Below are 16,443 nucleotides of genomic sequence, written 5' to 3' on the forward strand. Positions count from 1 at the left end.
CTTAATTTAGCACACCTAAATTTTGAACTTAACTTACTCATTCCATTATGAGAAGTTAGTTCTATTAAGAACCAGAACAGATGTAGCATGCGTATTAAGGGTTGTAATAAAACAAATATAATAAGATAAAATACTCACAACAATAATGCTTTGAGTTAACAACAAGTATATATAACTTAAAAATATAAATATAATGTATAACTATAGTACCACTTTGGGTGGCAACTATAAAATACTAATAATGATGCTTATAAGTATTTATATGTATACCTTTATTGGTAATGCATTATTTAATTAAACAAATAAGTTACCTTTGGATATCATATATCTACCTAATTAAAAAATACATACAACCCCTTAATTTTTATTTAATCACTTGAAAATCAATTCCCTTTGAAAAATTATTTCTCATGGTCAAATAAACCCAATATTCATGAATATCACAAAAAAATTATAAGTATCATAATTCATGAAATATTACAATTATGTTTACTACTAAATTAATATTCATCAACCATTATGGTTAGGCCACTTTAGTAACTACCAACCTTTACATAATATGAATATTAAATTAGATAGTAACTAATTTATGATTAATTATGTCTACTACAAAAATTAATATTCATCAATCATTATGATTGGGTCACTTTGGTGCCTACCAATCTATACATAATATGAATATTAAATTAAACAGAGATTAATTCATCATTAAATTATATTTACTACTAAAATTAATATTCATCGACCATTATGGTTAGACCATTTTGGTAGCTACTAATCCTCACATAATATGAATATTAAATTAGCTAGTAACTAATTAATCATTAATTTACCCATTTAATATTATACACACATACTCATACTGATCAATCCAAATTTAGGTAGGTTCAATCCTAGAAACTTAATAGTCCAAAATTTCAATAAAAAATATCCTTTTACTTTATATACATAATAAAATATTTTATTTTTATTTTCGGACTTGAAGATCATAATTGAATCAATTTAAAATTGATTCTCCAATATATACGTATGTTTGGATATAAAATAATAATTTATTTATATGTCTAACAAAATTAAATTAAATTTCTAAACTCACACATTATTCCAGAAATTTAATTTTCTACAATAAAATAAATCATTCTCCATTAATTTATCATATATGTAATTAATGATATATGATAACAAGTATATATATAAGTTTGTACAAAAACTAGTAGTTAGCATTAAAATTCATCACCTCGATTTATGCAAAAAGTAAAACCAACTATTTCAATTCCAATTGCTATTGTAGTCATGTACGGAATAAAAAAAACAAACTCATACATATACTTCAACTATCAAACAATTCAATAAGGATAAGAAATCAATTTACAGGCTTAAAAATCGATTATGTAAACCAAAATAAATTGATCAACTGATCCACCACACTAATCCATTATGCACCCACGATTCCAAAACAAATCTAATTATTTAATTTTCATTTTAATTTTTTATATATATTATTTATGCAAACTTTAGTGGAAAATAACGAGTTCCTAAACCATTAGCCCTGATACCACATGCAAATTTTAATTAATTCGTGTTAAGCCATTCATCACAAATAAACATTAATCCCATAATTTTATAACTTCATTATTCTCACATATCTATAATGCATAAATAAATATAGTTAGATATAAATACCTCAATCTGTGGTTGCAAATATCGTAAATCGAGATCAAGTCCAACATCGAAATCCTTTTTGCGGAACGAACAACGTGCTAAACTGCAATAGTCAAAATGTGGAAACCGATTTCTCTTTGTTGGCCTTTTGCATACATAAAACTTTTACGTATTGTATCATTAATTGTACATAATTGATAGAGTATATGCACTTTTATAAAGGCAGAGAGAGAACCAGTTTTCCTTTTAATAATCTAATTCCACTTTCCATCAAAGTAAGGAATAAGAAAGGAAAACACTTCTTCAATAAGTAATTACCAAAAAAGTAATTTATAAGTTGACCAAATAATATAATTGAAGACACCAAAAGTAATTCAGGTTTGGTATGATTCATATTACTAAGAACGGGTCGGCTATGGGTCACCGAGATGGAGCAAGTCCTCGCTGAATGGGCCCAGGTCCAGGAAATCATTATAGAAGCCCACATTATGATGAAAGAAGTTGGGCCCAAACAAAAGGAAAGAAGATAGATCCAACCTAGGAGTGATTGTAACCATCTATAAATAGACGGAAATGAGAGGGAAAAGGGGTTGGAAAATATTTTGGAAGTGTAAAGATTCTTTCTTTAGATTTGGGGAAAATTTTTTGTACTTTCAATTGGCGCCGTCTGTGAGAAGAATAACGAGGATTGATTTGAGGATTGATTGGGGAGGAAGATCTTTGGCACACAAAGCAATGACACAAGGGTACTTTTAGCCGAACATGACACAGGATGCAGAAGAATTCTCAAGAAGATGTGATAAATGCTAAAGGTACGGACCATTGATACACCAACCACCTGAAGAATTGTACGTAATGGCCATGCCATGGCCTTTCGCGCAATGGGGGATGGATGTGGTTGGCCCTCTGCCGACCGCAAGATCGTAGAACAAGTACGTTCTGCTAGCAACAGATTACTTCACCAAGTGGGTGGAAGCAGAGCCGTACCCTAGTGTTACCCAAACTCAAGTAAGACGCTTCATCTGGAATAATATTATCTGTCGCTTTGGCGTACCAAGGTCGATCGTTATAGACAATGGGACCAATCTCGATAGCAAGCAAGTGAAGGAGCAGCTGTAAGAATATGGAATTAATCAAAAGTTGGCAACAGTCAGCCATCCCCAGGCTAATGGTCAAGCTGAGATCACGAACAGGACAATATTTTCCTGTATCAAGAAGAAGTTCGAAAATGAAAAAGGAAAATGGTTGGATGAACTTCTGAACGTCTTGTGGGCTTACAGAACAACCCCAAGACGGCTGACTGGGGAGACACCATTCGCTATGGCGTATGGCGCTGAGGCAGTGATACCAATCAAGCATTTAGTTCCAACCGTTAGAAGCTTGGCGTGGAATCAAGAGCAGAATGATAGAATGTTAAGATTTAATCTTGATCTGCTGGAGGAGAAAAGGGACGCAGCTGCAATAAGGCTTGCTTCTTATCAGCAGATGCTAGTAAATAGCCATAACAAGAGGGTGAAACACAGAGACTTTGCCCTTGGCGATCTGGTTCTAAAAAGGAAGGTGGGGATAGTCAAAAAGATGTTTTCGCCATGGGAAAGTCCATACAGGATTGCAGAAGTCATAGGAAATGGGGCATACGTCCTGGAGACCATGGCAGGAAGGTTGGTCAGTAAACCATGGAATGCCACGTCTTTGAAAAGGTATTACCAGTAGAAGTAGAATTCAATTCCGAACAATATGCTCTTTTTGACTTGCATACTTGTAAGTGTACAAAATTCTCAAGTTTTATAAAAAAGAAAAGAAGAGAGAATTTATTTTGCTTAAGATTAATTGGCATTCTTTCCACATAGCAGAGCAAGTGGCAGCTGGCACTACGAGCCGAACGCCAAACTCTTGCATAAAAATGAATGTATGCCAAGTGGCAAGAGGCATTATAGTCGAACGCCAGGCACTTAGCACAGTTAGTGGCAGCTGGCACTACGAGCCGAACGCCAAACACTTGCTCAAAAATAAACTTATGCCGAGTGGCAAGTGACATTCTAGCTGAGTGCTAGGCAATTAGCAATGTCAGTGGTAGCTGGCACTACAAGCTGAACGCCAAACACTTGCTCAAAAATAAGCTTATGCTGAGTGGCAAGTGACATTCTAGCCGAGCGCCAGACACTTAGCAATGTTAGTGGCAGCTGGCACTACGAGCCGAACACCAAACACTTGCTCAAAAATAAACTTATGCTAATTGACATTCTAGCAGAGTGCCAGACACTTAGCAATGTTAGTGGCAACTAGCACTACAAGCTGAACGCCAAACACTTGCTTAAAAATAAGCTTATGCCGAGTGGCAAGTGGTATTCTAGCCGAGTGCTAGGCACTTATCAATGTCAGTGGCAGCTGGCATTACAAGCCTAACGCCATACACTTATGAAAAGTGAAGTTTAAAAATTAAAAATTGAAACTTGAAATTAAAGGGAAAGGTCAGGTATCAAGTTACCACCATATCATCTAGAATTGAAGAATGGAAGTTTTGCCAAAATTAGGTATTATCATTCCCTGTTCCTTCATTACAAAAGAATTCTGAGATACATGAAGATATATTAAAAAAAAAAAAAAAAACCTGATGCAAAAGATTGCAGAATGCTAGTTGGCACGATCTTCTCCGAGCTGTGACTCGTTGTTTCCCCCATCATTACCCTCTGGCCCATTGTGGTCCTCTCAATTCTTAGGTGTACCATCATCCTTGGAGGGAGAGTCAAGATGAATCACCCCCTCAGCTAGCATGAGTCTGTCAGAGGCAATTGAAGTAGAGGGGATGATAGTAGTAATTGGAGGAACGTTTAAAGGATGAAAGGGTGGAACAATCCCTGAGGCTGCAACCTCTCTGCATTCAATAAAGATATTGTCAGCAGGGTCGCAGGGTGGATTCTGGTAGTTGCTTGGTAGATGGATATCTAAAGAGGCGTCCAACTCATCCGGACCAGCACAGGAGCTAGATTCACCTTCAGGGGGAGAACGGTCAATAAAGCCGTCTCTATATCCTTCAGCATACCTGAGAGCACTGCTCTAGTGAAGCGGGCAAGGAGAGCTCTCATGCCACCCTCAACTTTGCTAATCATATTCAGCAAAGAAGAATGTTCATTTAAAAGCTTTTCCTTTGAGTTGGCATGAGTCAACCGGTTAGCAATAAGTGTACGCTGAAGGTCTCCCTTCTTAGCCCTCAATGAGTCCCTTTCATTCAGGGCAATATTCTTCTCAGTCTTTAGGACATCAACTTCATCCTGAAGAGAGTCCCGTTCAGCCTTAAGGGCCTCCCGTTCAGCTCTTAGGGCGTCCCTCTCATTTGCCAGAACGTCTTTCTCAGTTTTCAAGGCAGCAATTTCTTTTTCTGACTCGTTCAGCTTAGACTCAAGCTCAGTGATTTTGGCCTCAAGACGATTCTTCGCTTCAATGGATCTTTTATGGCCAGCAAAGAGAGACTTGAGCTTCTTGTTCAGAACCTCAATGGTCTTCTGAAAGGTGAACATCCCAAATAGAGTCTGCACAGAGGAAGGGAGGTTTTGGTCAGTTCAGAAGATAAAGAGTTAAAATAGAAAAGAGACATATCTCAATAAGAAGAAAAGTTACCTCCATGGCAGCTGCTGGGAACTGCCGGTACATATCACCAAAGGTCATCTTGTTCTGAATTTCAAGATCCTTGGGAGTCCAGAAACCCTTGTAGAAAGCAAAAGAAGTGAGGGGGTCTTGGTATAAAGAATCTGTATGGCCAATGGTCGAGCCATCTTCACGGTTAAGTAGAGGGCGCCATGGAAGAATGGATGGTGCTGGACCAGAGGTTCTGGCAGATTCACCCTCTAGAATGAAAAGCTGAGCTGGGGCATGGGTTCAGTAATCCTGAAAGAAGCCATCATGGTCCTCCGAGCTGGTGGGATGTCACTCTGGTCATGACCACCCTCAGGCATTGGCCTCTTTCCCAGACTTTTCTCTGACATACCAGCTCTAACTGGCCCTCCATTGTTCTGAGATCCCCCAGCATCCTGAGTGCTCTCTAAAGAAGTGTTAGACAGAATATTTGAAGGCACATTGGTGGGAGCAACAGGATGGGCCTTAGCAGAATGATCCATAACACGGGTCTCAGCAAGGATGGGTGTAGAAGGCCCGTCAGCAGAATGATCTATGACTTGAGTTATAACTGGAACAGTCACAACCTGTTCTGGAGCTGAGACAATAGAGGTGGCTGATGTGGTAGCAGGTGTAGAGGAAGATATGGTAACAGGGGTAGCAGAAGGGATGGGAGTAGAACGCCTCCTTCTACTGAAAGATGGAATCTGAATGCTCTCCATTGTAGATCCTAGGAGAAAGATGTCAGAGTCAGGAGTAAGCAAGTCTGTAGCTGAAGGGACGCTGTTCAGCACATTCTCTTGTAAGATGTCTAGCCTAGCCCTGCAAACGCTATAAATTAGGTCATCATGAGGTATTTGAAGGCATCTACAAAGAAAAGTACAAAAACGGGGAAGGCAACTTTCACAGTGGCATTCAGTGGGATGTGTTTTCAGTTTTTTATAACCAGAGATAGAGCATACTCCAAAGGTGGAGGGGATAGAGAAAGATTGGCCGAACGGAGTTCGTCAATTCCCACTGACACCAATCAAGTTTTGTCTCCAACCTTTTTCAAAAGAGTTCTTGTCCGTGCAGATCGATCGTTTGTCAATAGGAAAGAAATGATAATACAACTCACTTTGTTTGATTTTGTTAATTTGGTAGCAGAGGAGGAGGTCAATGATGTCAAGATTGAGACCCCTATCACGGTTCGAGAGCAGAAGGACTGAAATTACCTTAAGGAAGTTAGGGTTAACTTGTAGAGGGCAAAGCCCCAATTTTCTAAAGATGTAGCAAAAGAATGGGTGTAAGGGGAACCTAATGACGTTTAAGTGGACGACAGAGAATAAAATCTCCCCAGGAAGGAGACCCTCACCAGAGCTCCCATCTAGGTTTGTGGGATAGATCCTGAGAGAAACGTCATTAGGAATGCTATTTTTGAAACGAATGGCATTCAAATTAGAGGGAGCCATGGATAAGGGGAGGAATCTCTGATAATGAAGGTTTTTCTTTCAAAAAGGATAGTAAAAAAAAAAAAAAAAAAAAAACTGACCTTGAGGAAGGAGTTTGTGAAGTACTCAGCAATAGCACAAGAGCCAAATCGCGAAGGAAAAACTCGCCGGAGAAACTGAAGAAAGCTCACCGGAAAATACAGGAAGATGACAGAAGAGACCCGAGAAGACAACAACAGAGGATAAAAGTAGGATATGTTAAAGGAAGACAAGGATTGAGAGGATCAGGGTTTTTAAAGAGAAGAAATGGAGGTGACACAGAATTTGAAAGATTAAGGCAAAAGTGGCGTAGCAGATCTCGGAGTCTGGGTCTTCGTGCCAGCCGCTCGATTCCCTGTGTCATCACTTTGAGCCGTTAGACCAAGATTGTGTCTTTTCAATAATCTCACCCTAATTAATTAAGGGAGAGATTATGGGGGCAGATGAAGACACCAAAAGTAGTCCGGGTTTGGTATGATTCATATTACTAAGAACGGGTCGGGTATGGGCCACCGAGATGGAGCAAGTCCTCGCTGAATGGGCCCAGGTCCAGGAAGTCATTACAGAAGCCCACATTGTGATGAAAGAAGTTGGACCCAAATAAAAGGAAAGAAGATAGGTCCAGCCCAGGAGTGATTGTAACCGTCTATAAAGAGACGGAAATGAGAGGAAAAAGGGGTTGGAAAATATTTTGGAAGTGTAAAGTTTATCGCTTTAGATTTAGGAAAAATTCTTTATACTTTCAATAATATTAATCTGATATCTATTTTATTTAACCAATAAATAATATATCACATGCCCAAATCATATGGGTCACAATTAAATAAATAATCTTACATCAGAAAACTCCTCCCTCCCCCTTCAAAGACCCTCCCAATAATCCGAAGTAATCCTTATAGTTTCTCTTCTAATAACTATTAGTCTCTGTTTCAAAATTAAAAAAATAATAATAATAAAATATCAGAGATTAAGAGGATAAAGGGTGTGTTTAAATATCAGTAGAAACAGAATCACTCCTTTCGTGTCTCTGTGTGTGTGTGTTTTATGGCATATTATATATAAGAAATAAAATGGGTAATCAATTGCATATGGTATTTACCTCCTCATCATTTTTGGCCTTGTTTTCTTCTGATTTCTTACGTTATCCTGAAAAATGTTTCAATTGTTAATTAAGACACTCATGAACAGAAGAGACCAAAAGCAGATTCAAATATGTGTTTATACATATATATATATATATTTACTGTTAAGAAGCTCAGTCTTAGAGTCATTGAGTTGGGAAGCTGCAATCACAGTTGGTGATAGGAGGAGGCATCTCCTTCCAATTTCCGTGACCGCAGTTGTTGTTCTTGATTTTCTTTCTCTTCTACCATTTACAGGTACATTGCAGGAAGCAAACTCGCTCACAGTTGCTGTTAGCGACATTGCAATTCTTTGTTTATTTTGCTATCTTCACAGCCACCCGTTCGCTATGACGATGAGTTGTACTGGTTTTTTTATTGGCCACTCCCTCAGCTAGAATTACACAATTATCCTTGGTGACACTTTGTCACTCTCTCTGGCTAATATAGTGAGTTGCCTGACAATATCACGTATATTTATATATATATTCCCATTGTCTCGTATTAGTTATTAGGAATTTTTATGAGTAATGTAATTAATATATTATTTCTTTCTAAAATTATTAAGTTATCATTTTAAATTTAAATATGAATATTACTAAATTTTGAGATTTTTGAAATTTTAAAAAATAATTATAAATATATAGTCTTGTTTTGCTTTGACTTTTTAAATGAGCAACTCAATTGAGATGGAAGGTATATAAATATATTTGAAAAAATTAAACTGATTTCCCCTATAGATTGGGAAACTTACAAAAAGTACCCTTTAGTTTTAAAAAATTACTTGGACCTCCAATGACTTTAACAACTGATGTCATCAAAATTTTAAAATGTAATCCCTATTTTACGCTGCAAGTGTGCAAAAAAAAAAATAATAATAAATAAATAAATAAAAAAAGAAAAAAAAGAAAAGAAAACGACTATGTCCTGTACCTTTGGTATAAAATGACATGTGACCTTACTTTAATATAATGCTAAGACCAAATCGCCCTTTGTACCTTTCCAAATTTGTTTATTTCCATTTGGAAAGATCAAATTAGGATCGTTCCATATTATTAGATGATTATAAATTATAATTAAACAATAAATCTAATCTAATTAATAATTAATTTGTTTAAGTAGGATTAAATAATTAATAATAATGTTTGACAAGCAAGCTCCAAACGGGCCAACTAAGGATTTAAATTAAGGTATTTCAATGATACGGATAAGGTAAGTACTAAACACATGACATAAGGTAGCCCACATGACACTTAAAATTTTAAGAGTGACCAAGTTTAAACAAGGATAACTAAAGCTCAAAATCAAATGAGCTGATTGGGTTCCCAACAAGATGAGAAGCAAACTTTACGAAGCTGAATTGGTCTTCCAATGTATGCTGATGAATTGGTCTTCCAATGCATCCCAATTGGAGATAGAGGTAAATAATTGACAATTTTCCTAGGTGAATCTCCAAATTGGTGATATGAAACAGCATTTGAAAAATAAATGCTCATGTGATTCTTGTAAATCCTAGCAGAGGACACATTGGTTATGATGGTGTGCCAACCAAAGATTGAACATCATTCTCGATATTGTTGGGAGTGCCATACCAGGTTGTGCCAATGGACTGTGGGAAACTGCTGTGCAAGGTGAGCTTAAGTGTGCTTTAAGTTGTACATACCTGAGGGTGATGCAACCCAAACTTTCTTGTTACTTCTTGATGGACATGGAGGATACATTGATAACAGCTCTGGAATTGCAGTTGTAAGTGAATGGGGAAAGCACGATGATGAGTTTAGTATGAAGGCACTAACTGTAGTGGCATGATTGAATCCAGAATCATTGAGAGTGGTAATTGGAAATCTAGAGCACAAGGGGCCTCCAGAAAAATTAAATGCACAAATTAATTTATTCATTATGAAAACTCTGGAAATTAACTTGATTGTCGGAGGATACCCGACTGGGTGCCAGGCCTCGGTCACCATCCCTCTTCTTTTCTCTTGCAAAAAACATTGCTGATCCAGGTTGTGTATAATTTCACTTCAACAATAATTAGCCCTCCAAATGGTGCAGCTGTTGTCATATGGTTCATTTTTCATGGACAGACACTCCCCTTTTCTAGAATATTTAATAACAAAAACCTCTGCTCCATACACAACAATCATATAAAAGGTACCCATTTTAAGCAATTTTGAATGTATCCCGTGAAAAAAAAAAAAAATTTGGTCAAAATCCCATTCAGTCTTCATCGTATGAAAGCGTCTTACTTTTCCCGCATGTATATACATAGATCTATGTGCGTGTGTATATATACACACAGTACAATAACATGAGATTGTAGAATTTACCTTCTATGACTAAGTACTCGTCATATATGATCAAAGACAAATAGTTTTTAGTTGACATGAACTTTCCAATCACAAGGAAGTTTATTTATATCAGTTATTACTAGGTAAAGTGAGATGTGAGATATGATCTTTCACATCTCTATGCTTATTCTCATTTGGATAAAAAAGACAATTTCCATAAAACCAAAAAGAAACATAACTAAATTAATTTTTTTATTTATTTTTAATTTCTAATTACTCTTAAAGTGGTTACTATATATAAACAATATTGAACAAATAGGAGAGAAAAATTCATTTATAAACTCGTTTGACTTATATTTCTCAGTCAGTGTTTCCAGAAGTATTGAGAAAGACTATTTAGAATACATAGTGGGCCTGTTGAATTTCTCTTAATGATCTAACTTATGCTATATTTTGAAGAACCCAAACAACATGAGTACCTTAGCTCATTGGATATAACAATGTTTAATTTTGTGCATGTACAATGTTCAATAAAAGAATATCTCAACAAACCCCATTTTTTTTTTTTTTTTTTTTAATTTGGAGGTGGGGGGTAAGTTAATCTCAACAAATTAACCCAATTTCTCTGTAATAAACATTTTTAATTGAAGTTCTTAATCGAACCTACGCTCGAGATTTCTACTTCAAAAGTTACAGAATCCATCAATTTGTAGCCCTTTGATTCGTCATGAAAATTGCTTAGCAACATGAAGTCAGGAAACCCCAAGTTTTACTCGAGGCACAAAAAATGCTGCAACCTGCAAAGTTGCAATTTGTAAACATGGAAACTATTGGTTTAACAACTTTTCAGTTAAAAAAAAATAAAAAAAAAAAAATTCAAGAAAATAGAAATTACAATTAAAAACCAGAAAACAAAGATCAATTTTAACAACAGCAGGTCAAAAAAAAAAAAAAAAAAAATTGGTTTCACCTTGACGTTCCTCATGGTTGTAGTTGATGTGGTTTTTTACCCTCACCTTGTAAGAAAGAGGGATAAATGTTTTCCTTCTCCTCCTCTGGGATGGAGGAGTATCTTCCTGAATTTAAATTCAAAAAGGCATATACAGATATATAATAGCTTACTTCAGAAATTTAACAAGCCAAATTTTAGTCAAATTCAAAGAAAACATAATTAAAAAGAGCTCACACCACTTTTTTTGTTTGATTTTAAACTCTTTAGAGTAAAGGGCTCCTTGGCTAATTGATGAAAAATGACTAATCTTCCAAGTGTGAATGTGGTTATGTAGTTCCTTTTTCATGGAAAAAACCTCCCCTATGCCTGCAGATTTAATAACAAAAACCTCTGCTCCAAATACACAACAATCAGCTACGAGATACCCATTCGAAGGATTTTTGAATGTATCGAGTGAAAGAAATTGATCAAAACCCCATTCTGTCTTCATGCTATGGAAGCGCCTTACTTGTCCGATATCTATATATATAAATTTGTGATATGAAAATGATAGAACAATTTATAAATGTGTTATGAAGAAATTAGTTACCTTTCGATGGTTAAGTACTTGTCTAATTTATGATCAAAGACAAATAACTTGAAGTTCACATTAACCTCCCAATTACTTGGAAGTTTTTTTGTGTCAGCTATTACCAAATAGAGTGAAATGTGATCTTTCACATCTCTTCTCTTATTCCCATTTAGATAGGAAGACAATCTCCTCAAACCCCAAAAACGAAAAGTAATTTTTTTTTTTTTTTGTTCTAATAAACAAAATTGAAGAAATAAAGCAATTAAAATTCACACACACCATTTATAACCGCTCGCTTCAAAAACGTTCGATTCATATTTCTCAAGCTTTGTTTCCAGAAGGGCTGAAAAAGACTCTATTTTGAACATATAGTGCGATGGTTGGACATCTCTCAACGATCTTATAACTTCTGCATAGTTTGAGGAAAAAAAATTAAAAAAAAATTCAAACAAAACAACACTGTGCGTAAGCACCTTAGCTCATTGGATTATTATAACAATGTTCAACTTTTGTGCATGCATGCTAATTTAGATGTAGATTTATTTATTTATGAATAATGTGTGTGATGTAATGGTGTAAAAAAAAAAAAAAAAAAATACCTTACCAATTGGAGATAACAATTCACCAGCCATCTCATAGATCTCTAATATGGTAAAAACATGTAATGGATTGTGTGTGTGTGTATATTATTTATCTGCATTATTTACAGATTTTGTAGTTCTACCTTTGTAAGGAGTTTGCATGGATAGGACACTCGTTAAGCATTGAGTTTGGGTAATATATCCATAGAAGTTGATAAGAACTTTACTAGCTGTAAAGCTCATCAAATGGATAGTTGTCATTCCATGGAAAAAGAATAATTAGAATTTGTCACGCAACTGATTCTTAATCTAATGTATTTAGTAAAATTATATATTCATTTAGGATAAGTTTTAATGGGCTAGTGTAACGGGTGGGCGCTTGCCCATTTACCCAAAAGCTCGAACTGTTAGGTAAGGCTGCATACCCACCCATTTATACCCAATCTCTTTCCCATCCGATTCCGATGTGGGACAAAATGACCCTTGTTACATTCTCCCCCACACAAACTCGCAACGCCCTCATTGCGGTTGGGTCACCCTGCCTACCCGGGTGGACTTACCCGGACGCCTTCCGGGCCGGGCGCTTGGCGTGGCACCGGATCAAGGACTGGGTTTGGCTCTGATACCAACTGTAACGGGTGGGTGCTTGCCCATTTACCTAAAAGCTCGAACTGTTAGGTAAGGCTGCATACCCACCCATTTATACCCAATCTCTTTCCCATCCGATTCCGATGTGGGACAAAATGACCCTTGTTACAGCTAGCTAATCAAAACTCATTTTTTATTATGGTTAATTGAAAGAAAACCTATCTGTGGAGGGAAAAATCTCCCTCCAATGCGACCTGTACACGTCATCGCAATATAAATACCCATCACAAATGTCAGAGGCCCATCCTGCTCAAAGCCCAGTTCAAGTTCGTTGACAGCCCAAAATCATAAGACACTAGCCCAAGGTCACAGCTAATTGATATCTGTAGCATTGCTCAAGCCCGAAACAAGAGATCCAACCCGTTAGCAATGTCACATGGATCAGGTTACTTATGACCCAAATCCATTGAAAGGAAATTAGTCCTATTAAAAGAAGGATACAACAAAGAAAGAAACAACTACAGAAGGAAACTTATACAAAGGAAGGAGCTCTATTTGTAAAGAATTTCTGTGTGTAGGGAAAGAATTAGAGGACAAGCAATACGAGTCCTACCATAATTCAACCAATCTTTTGTGTATAAATAGAGGCCCAGACCTCGAATAAAATGATCAAGCAATTCTATGCTTCTTTATACACTGTTCTTATTTATTCTTATTATTTTTTTAAGTGAGTTGTTTTATTTTTCTCAATCATTATTGGTTAAGCGAAATTTTGTACCTACACTTTGGCGCCGTCTGTGGGAATCATATAAAAATATACTCCCACGACGTTGCTGGTTGCTAGTGTAACGTCGTGATGTACCACCAAAATTACAATCGGTGTTCATCCAGACACAAAATTATAATTGGTGTTCAGTAGCCACAATTATAATTGGTGTTCGGTAGCGTGATGTGCGCGATCCACTTTCCATCCGGCTATATTATCCACTTTCCATCCGACTTTACACCCGACTATATTATCCACTTTCCTTCCATTTGGCACTAATATAGTTAGTGCAGGAAGAAAAAACTAAGGTGGACAGAGAGACTGCCAAGAAAAAAATGTCCAGTATGGTCCCAATAGAGGACCCAAAAGTCCCCTTACTAGACTACTCAATATCCACCAGAATATCAAGAAGATGATCAACACCTAGATCTTCTACGAAGGGTCTGGATTGAATCAAAGAAGCTATGGCACATTGTGGGCCCAGCAATCTTCAGCCACCTTGCCTCCTACCCAATGTTCATTATCACCCAAGCTTTCGCCGGCTACCTCGGCGACCTTGAGCTTACTGCTGTCTCCATTGCCACTAATGTCACAATTGGTTTGCTCCTAAATATAATAATAATAATAATAATAATAATAATAATAATAATAATAAAATCCTCATGTCTTACTGGACCGAGTTCAGCCCAACCCAGAGCTCGGATCACCAATTCGCTCCACATGACCATCCAGACAGCCGTCTTCAACAAAACCCTAATCGCCTTAGGTGCCGAGGACCGTTGCTGCTCTTGCAACATCTTCACCACGCCGCCTCCACCATCGCTCGCGACGGTGCCGCCGTGTTCGCCTGAAAGGGCGAGACCGTTTAGGAGAACCGGTGGTATACCGAGCGTGTTCTCGATTGGGGCCCTGGCGGTGGACCTGACCTCACTGTCGACGATGGCAGTGAAGCCACGCTGTTGATTCACAGGGGAGTAAAGGCAAAGGAGGAGTTTCAGAAGTCTGGGAAGGTGCCGAATCCAAAGGGGCTTCAACCCAGCCTTTTCAGAACATAAATTAGTGATGGTTTCTAATCAATCTGTAGCTTGGATAATCCATCGGCAATTTCTACTCAAGGGAAAATCCAACACGATTTGGTTTGATGGAGTCACAGAGGCAACAAGCCGAATGTTGATCACTAACTCGGCGGCAATAACCCAATGGAGGACAATTTTGTAGCAAATACTCAAAAGGTTTCTAGAAAATTCTTAAAGGTATTCTAATGATTCAATCTTCAACCAAGGTATGATTGCAGAATTCCTCTCTTCAATTAATAATTCTCTTTCAATTTCTTATTGGATTAGAATCTAATTTCAATAGTTGATATCTTTAATGCTTATCCATCCCAGTATGTTCATGCTTCCAGCAATGCATAAAAACATAAGCAATGTTATTGTGAAACTTGTACTAAGTTTCTGCTATAACCAACCTAGACTGTGTGTGTGTGTGTATATATATATTAATTATGTGTATATCTGCTCACCATATGGATAAGGCATCCACAAAACTTTTGCATTCTTTAGATATCCGGCAAAGAGAATAAGTGCCATAAAATACCAATATTCTAAGCTGCCAAATTTTGAAAGAAGCAGTTAATTAAAAATATGTCTACATATCTAACCCAAAGTGTTAAGTGATGCACTTAATGTATTTATCCTGCTCATTCTATGCCTTAAGGTACGTGTCCTCTGGTTTTATTGACTTGAGTTGCTAATAATTTTTCATATATGAACAACACACAAAGCAGCACATATATTGAATGTAGCATCACTCAATCATAATCATTATGGTTTCCATTAGTCTCAATGCATGCGTCTAACTATTTGTTATTGATTATTTTTCTCTACAACAAATTCAAAGCTCATAAGTTGTGAGCATAATCATTTCTTCAAGTGGAATTTTATTCATGGAGTTTTCAATGTTTTTAATTTGGTTCCATGACGTAGTCTCTTGAAATAATTCAACTATAACATAGTTGATATCTTTAATGAGGATATACACTAAAGAGAATCTGACGATGTACTTGGGTATTGCACCAGTAGAAACAAAGGTTTTCTGGCACTATTTTCACACCCACATCATGTGGGTTTTGAAGTATTTATGAGTCATTCTTGCATATAAGCATGATATTGGATGACATCATCATTTTGAATTAGAAAGAAATAAAAACAAAAGTGAGGAAAATAGTGAAATGTGTCAATTAATTGCATGAAACTACTTTGGTTTAGTCATCTTGCAATGAAGGTTGTATATAGTATGACATGAATTCTCTGCAAATCCAGTGGCAGTAAATTGCAAATCTAGATTGCTTTTGGGGCATTACTTTTTAAATATTTATTTTTATACATTTAAGCTCCAGTTCTTATGGCTTCTTTCCTATTGAGAATTGCTCTGGTGTGCATAAAATTCTTTCTTTGAGTGCTTTGATTTGTCAAAGATGGGCTGCCGCTCAATGCTTTAAACTTCAGCAGACTTATTGGCTGGGTATTTCAAACATCCCAGACCTTTTCAGACACGAATCTCTCTAATCAGATAAGTTTCCCAACTTGATTTTTACAGTTAGGGCTAAGCTTTTCGTGATAGAAATCTTTATTAAAAATTAAATACATAATATATATATATATATATATATATATATATATATATATATAAACATTTACACATGATACAATCAAACTTCATTATATAGTACATTGCTAATACAAAGTTTTGTTGGCGAGTAAATAAGATTTAATTTGGCATGAGCCCTTGCCAATTCTCGACTTCCCAGTTTATTTATGTTATAGAATTT

At 36.4% G+C, this 16,443-nt stretch overlaps 1 protein-coding gene across 2 annotated transcripts in view; it reads right to left on the reverse strand.

Moving 5' to 3' along the window:
- Window positions 1-8,195, reverse strand: part of LOC132300106 (uncharacterized) — a 31,049-nt gene extending 22,854 nt beyond the window's left edge. The window contains exons 1-3 of one of the 2 annotated variants that reach the window (XM_059797058.1): window positions 8,037-8,195; window positions 7,843-7,889; window positions 1,684-1,765 (exon numbers count right to left, since the gene is read on the reverse strand). In XM_059797058.1, the coding sequence (XP_059653041.1) occupies window positions 1,684-1,765; window positions 7,843-7,889; window positions 8,037-8,168 (261 nt within the window). In that variant the 5' untranslated portion in view covers window positions 8,169-8,195. Of the gene's footprint in view, window positions 1-1,683; window positions 1,766-7,842; window positions 7,890-7,987 lie in introns of both variants that reach the window. The other variant, XM_059797059.1, reaches the window with a different exon arrangement.
- Between the last annotated feature and the right edge of the window lie 8,248 nt (window positions 8,196-16,443).

Source organism: Cornus florida, unplaced genomic scaffold (genome assembly GCF_030987335.1).
Source record: "Cornus florida cultivar Cherokee Brave unplaced genomic scaffold, ASM3098733v1 CherokeeBrave_3.0.0_Hap2_Chr03, whole genome shotgun sequence".
Classification (NCBI taxonomy): domain Eukaryota; kingdom Viridiplantae; phylum Streptophyta; class Magnoliopsida; order Cornales; family Cornaceae; genus Cornus; species Cornus florida.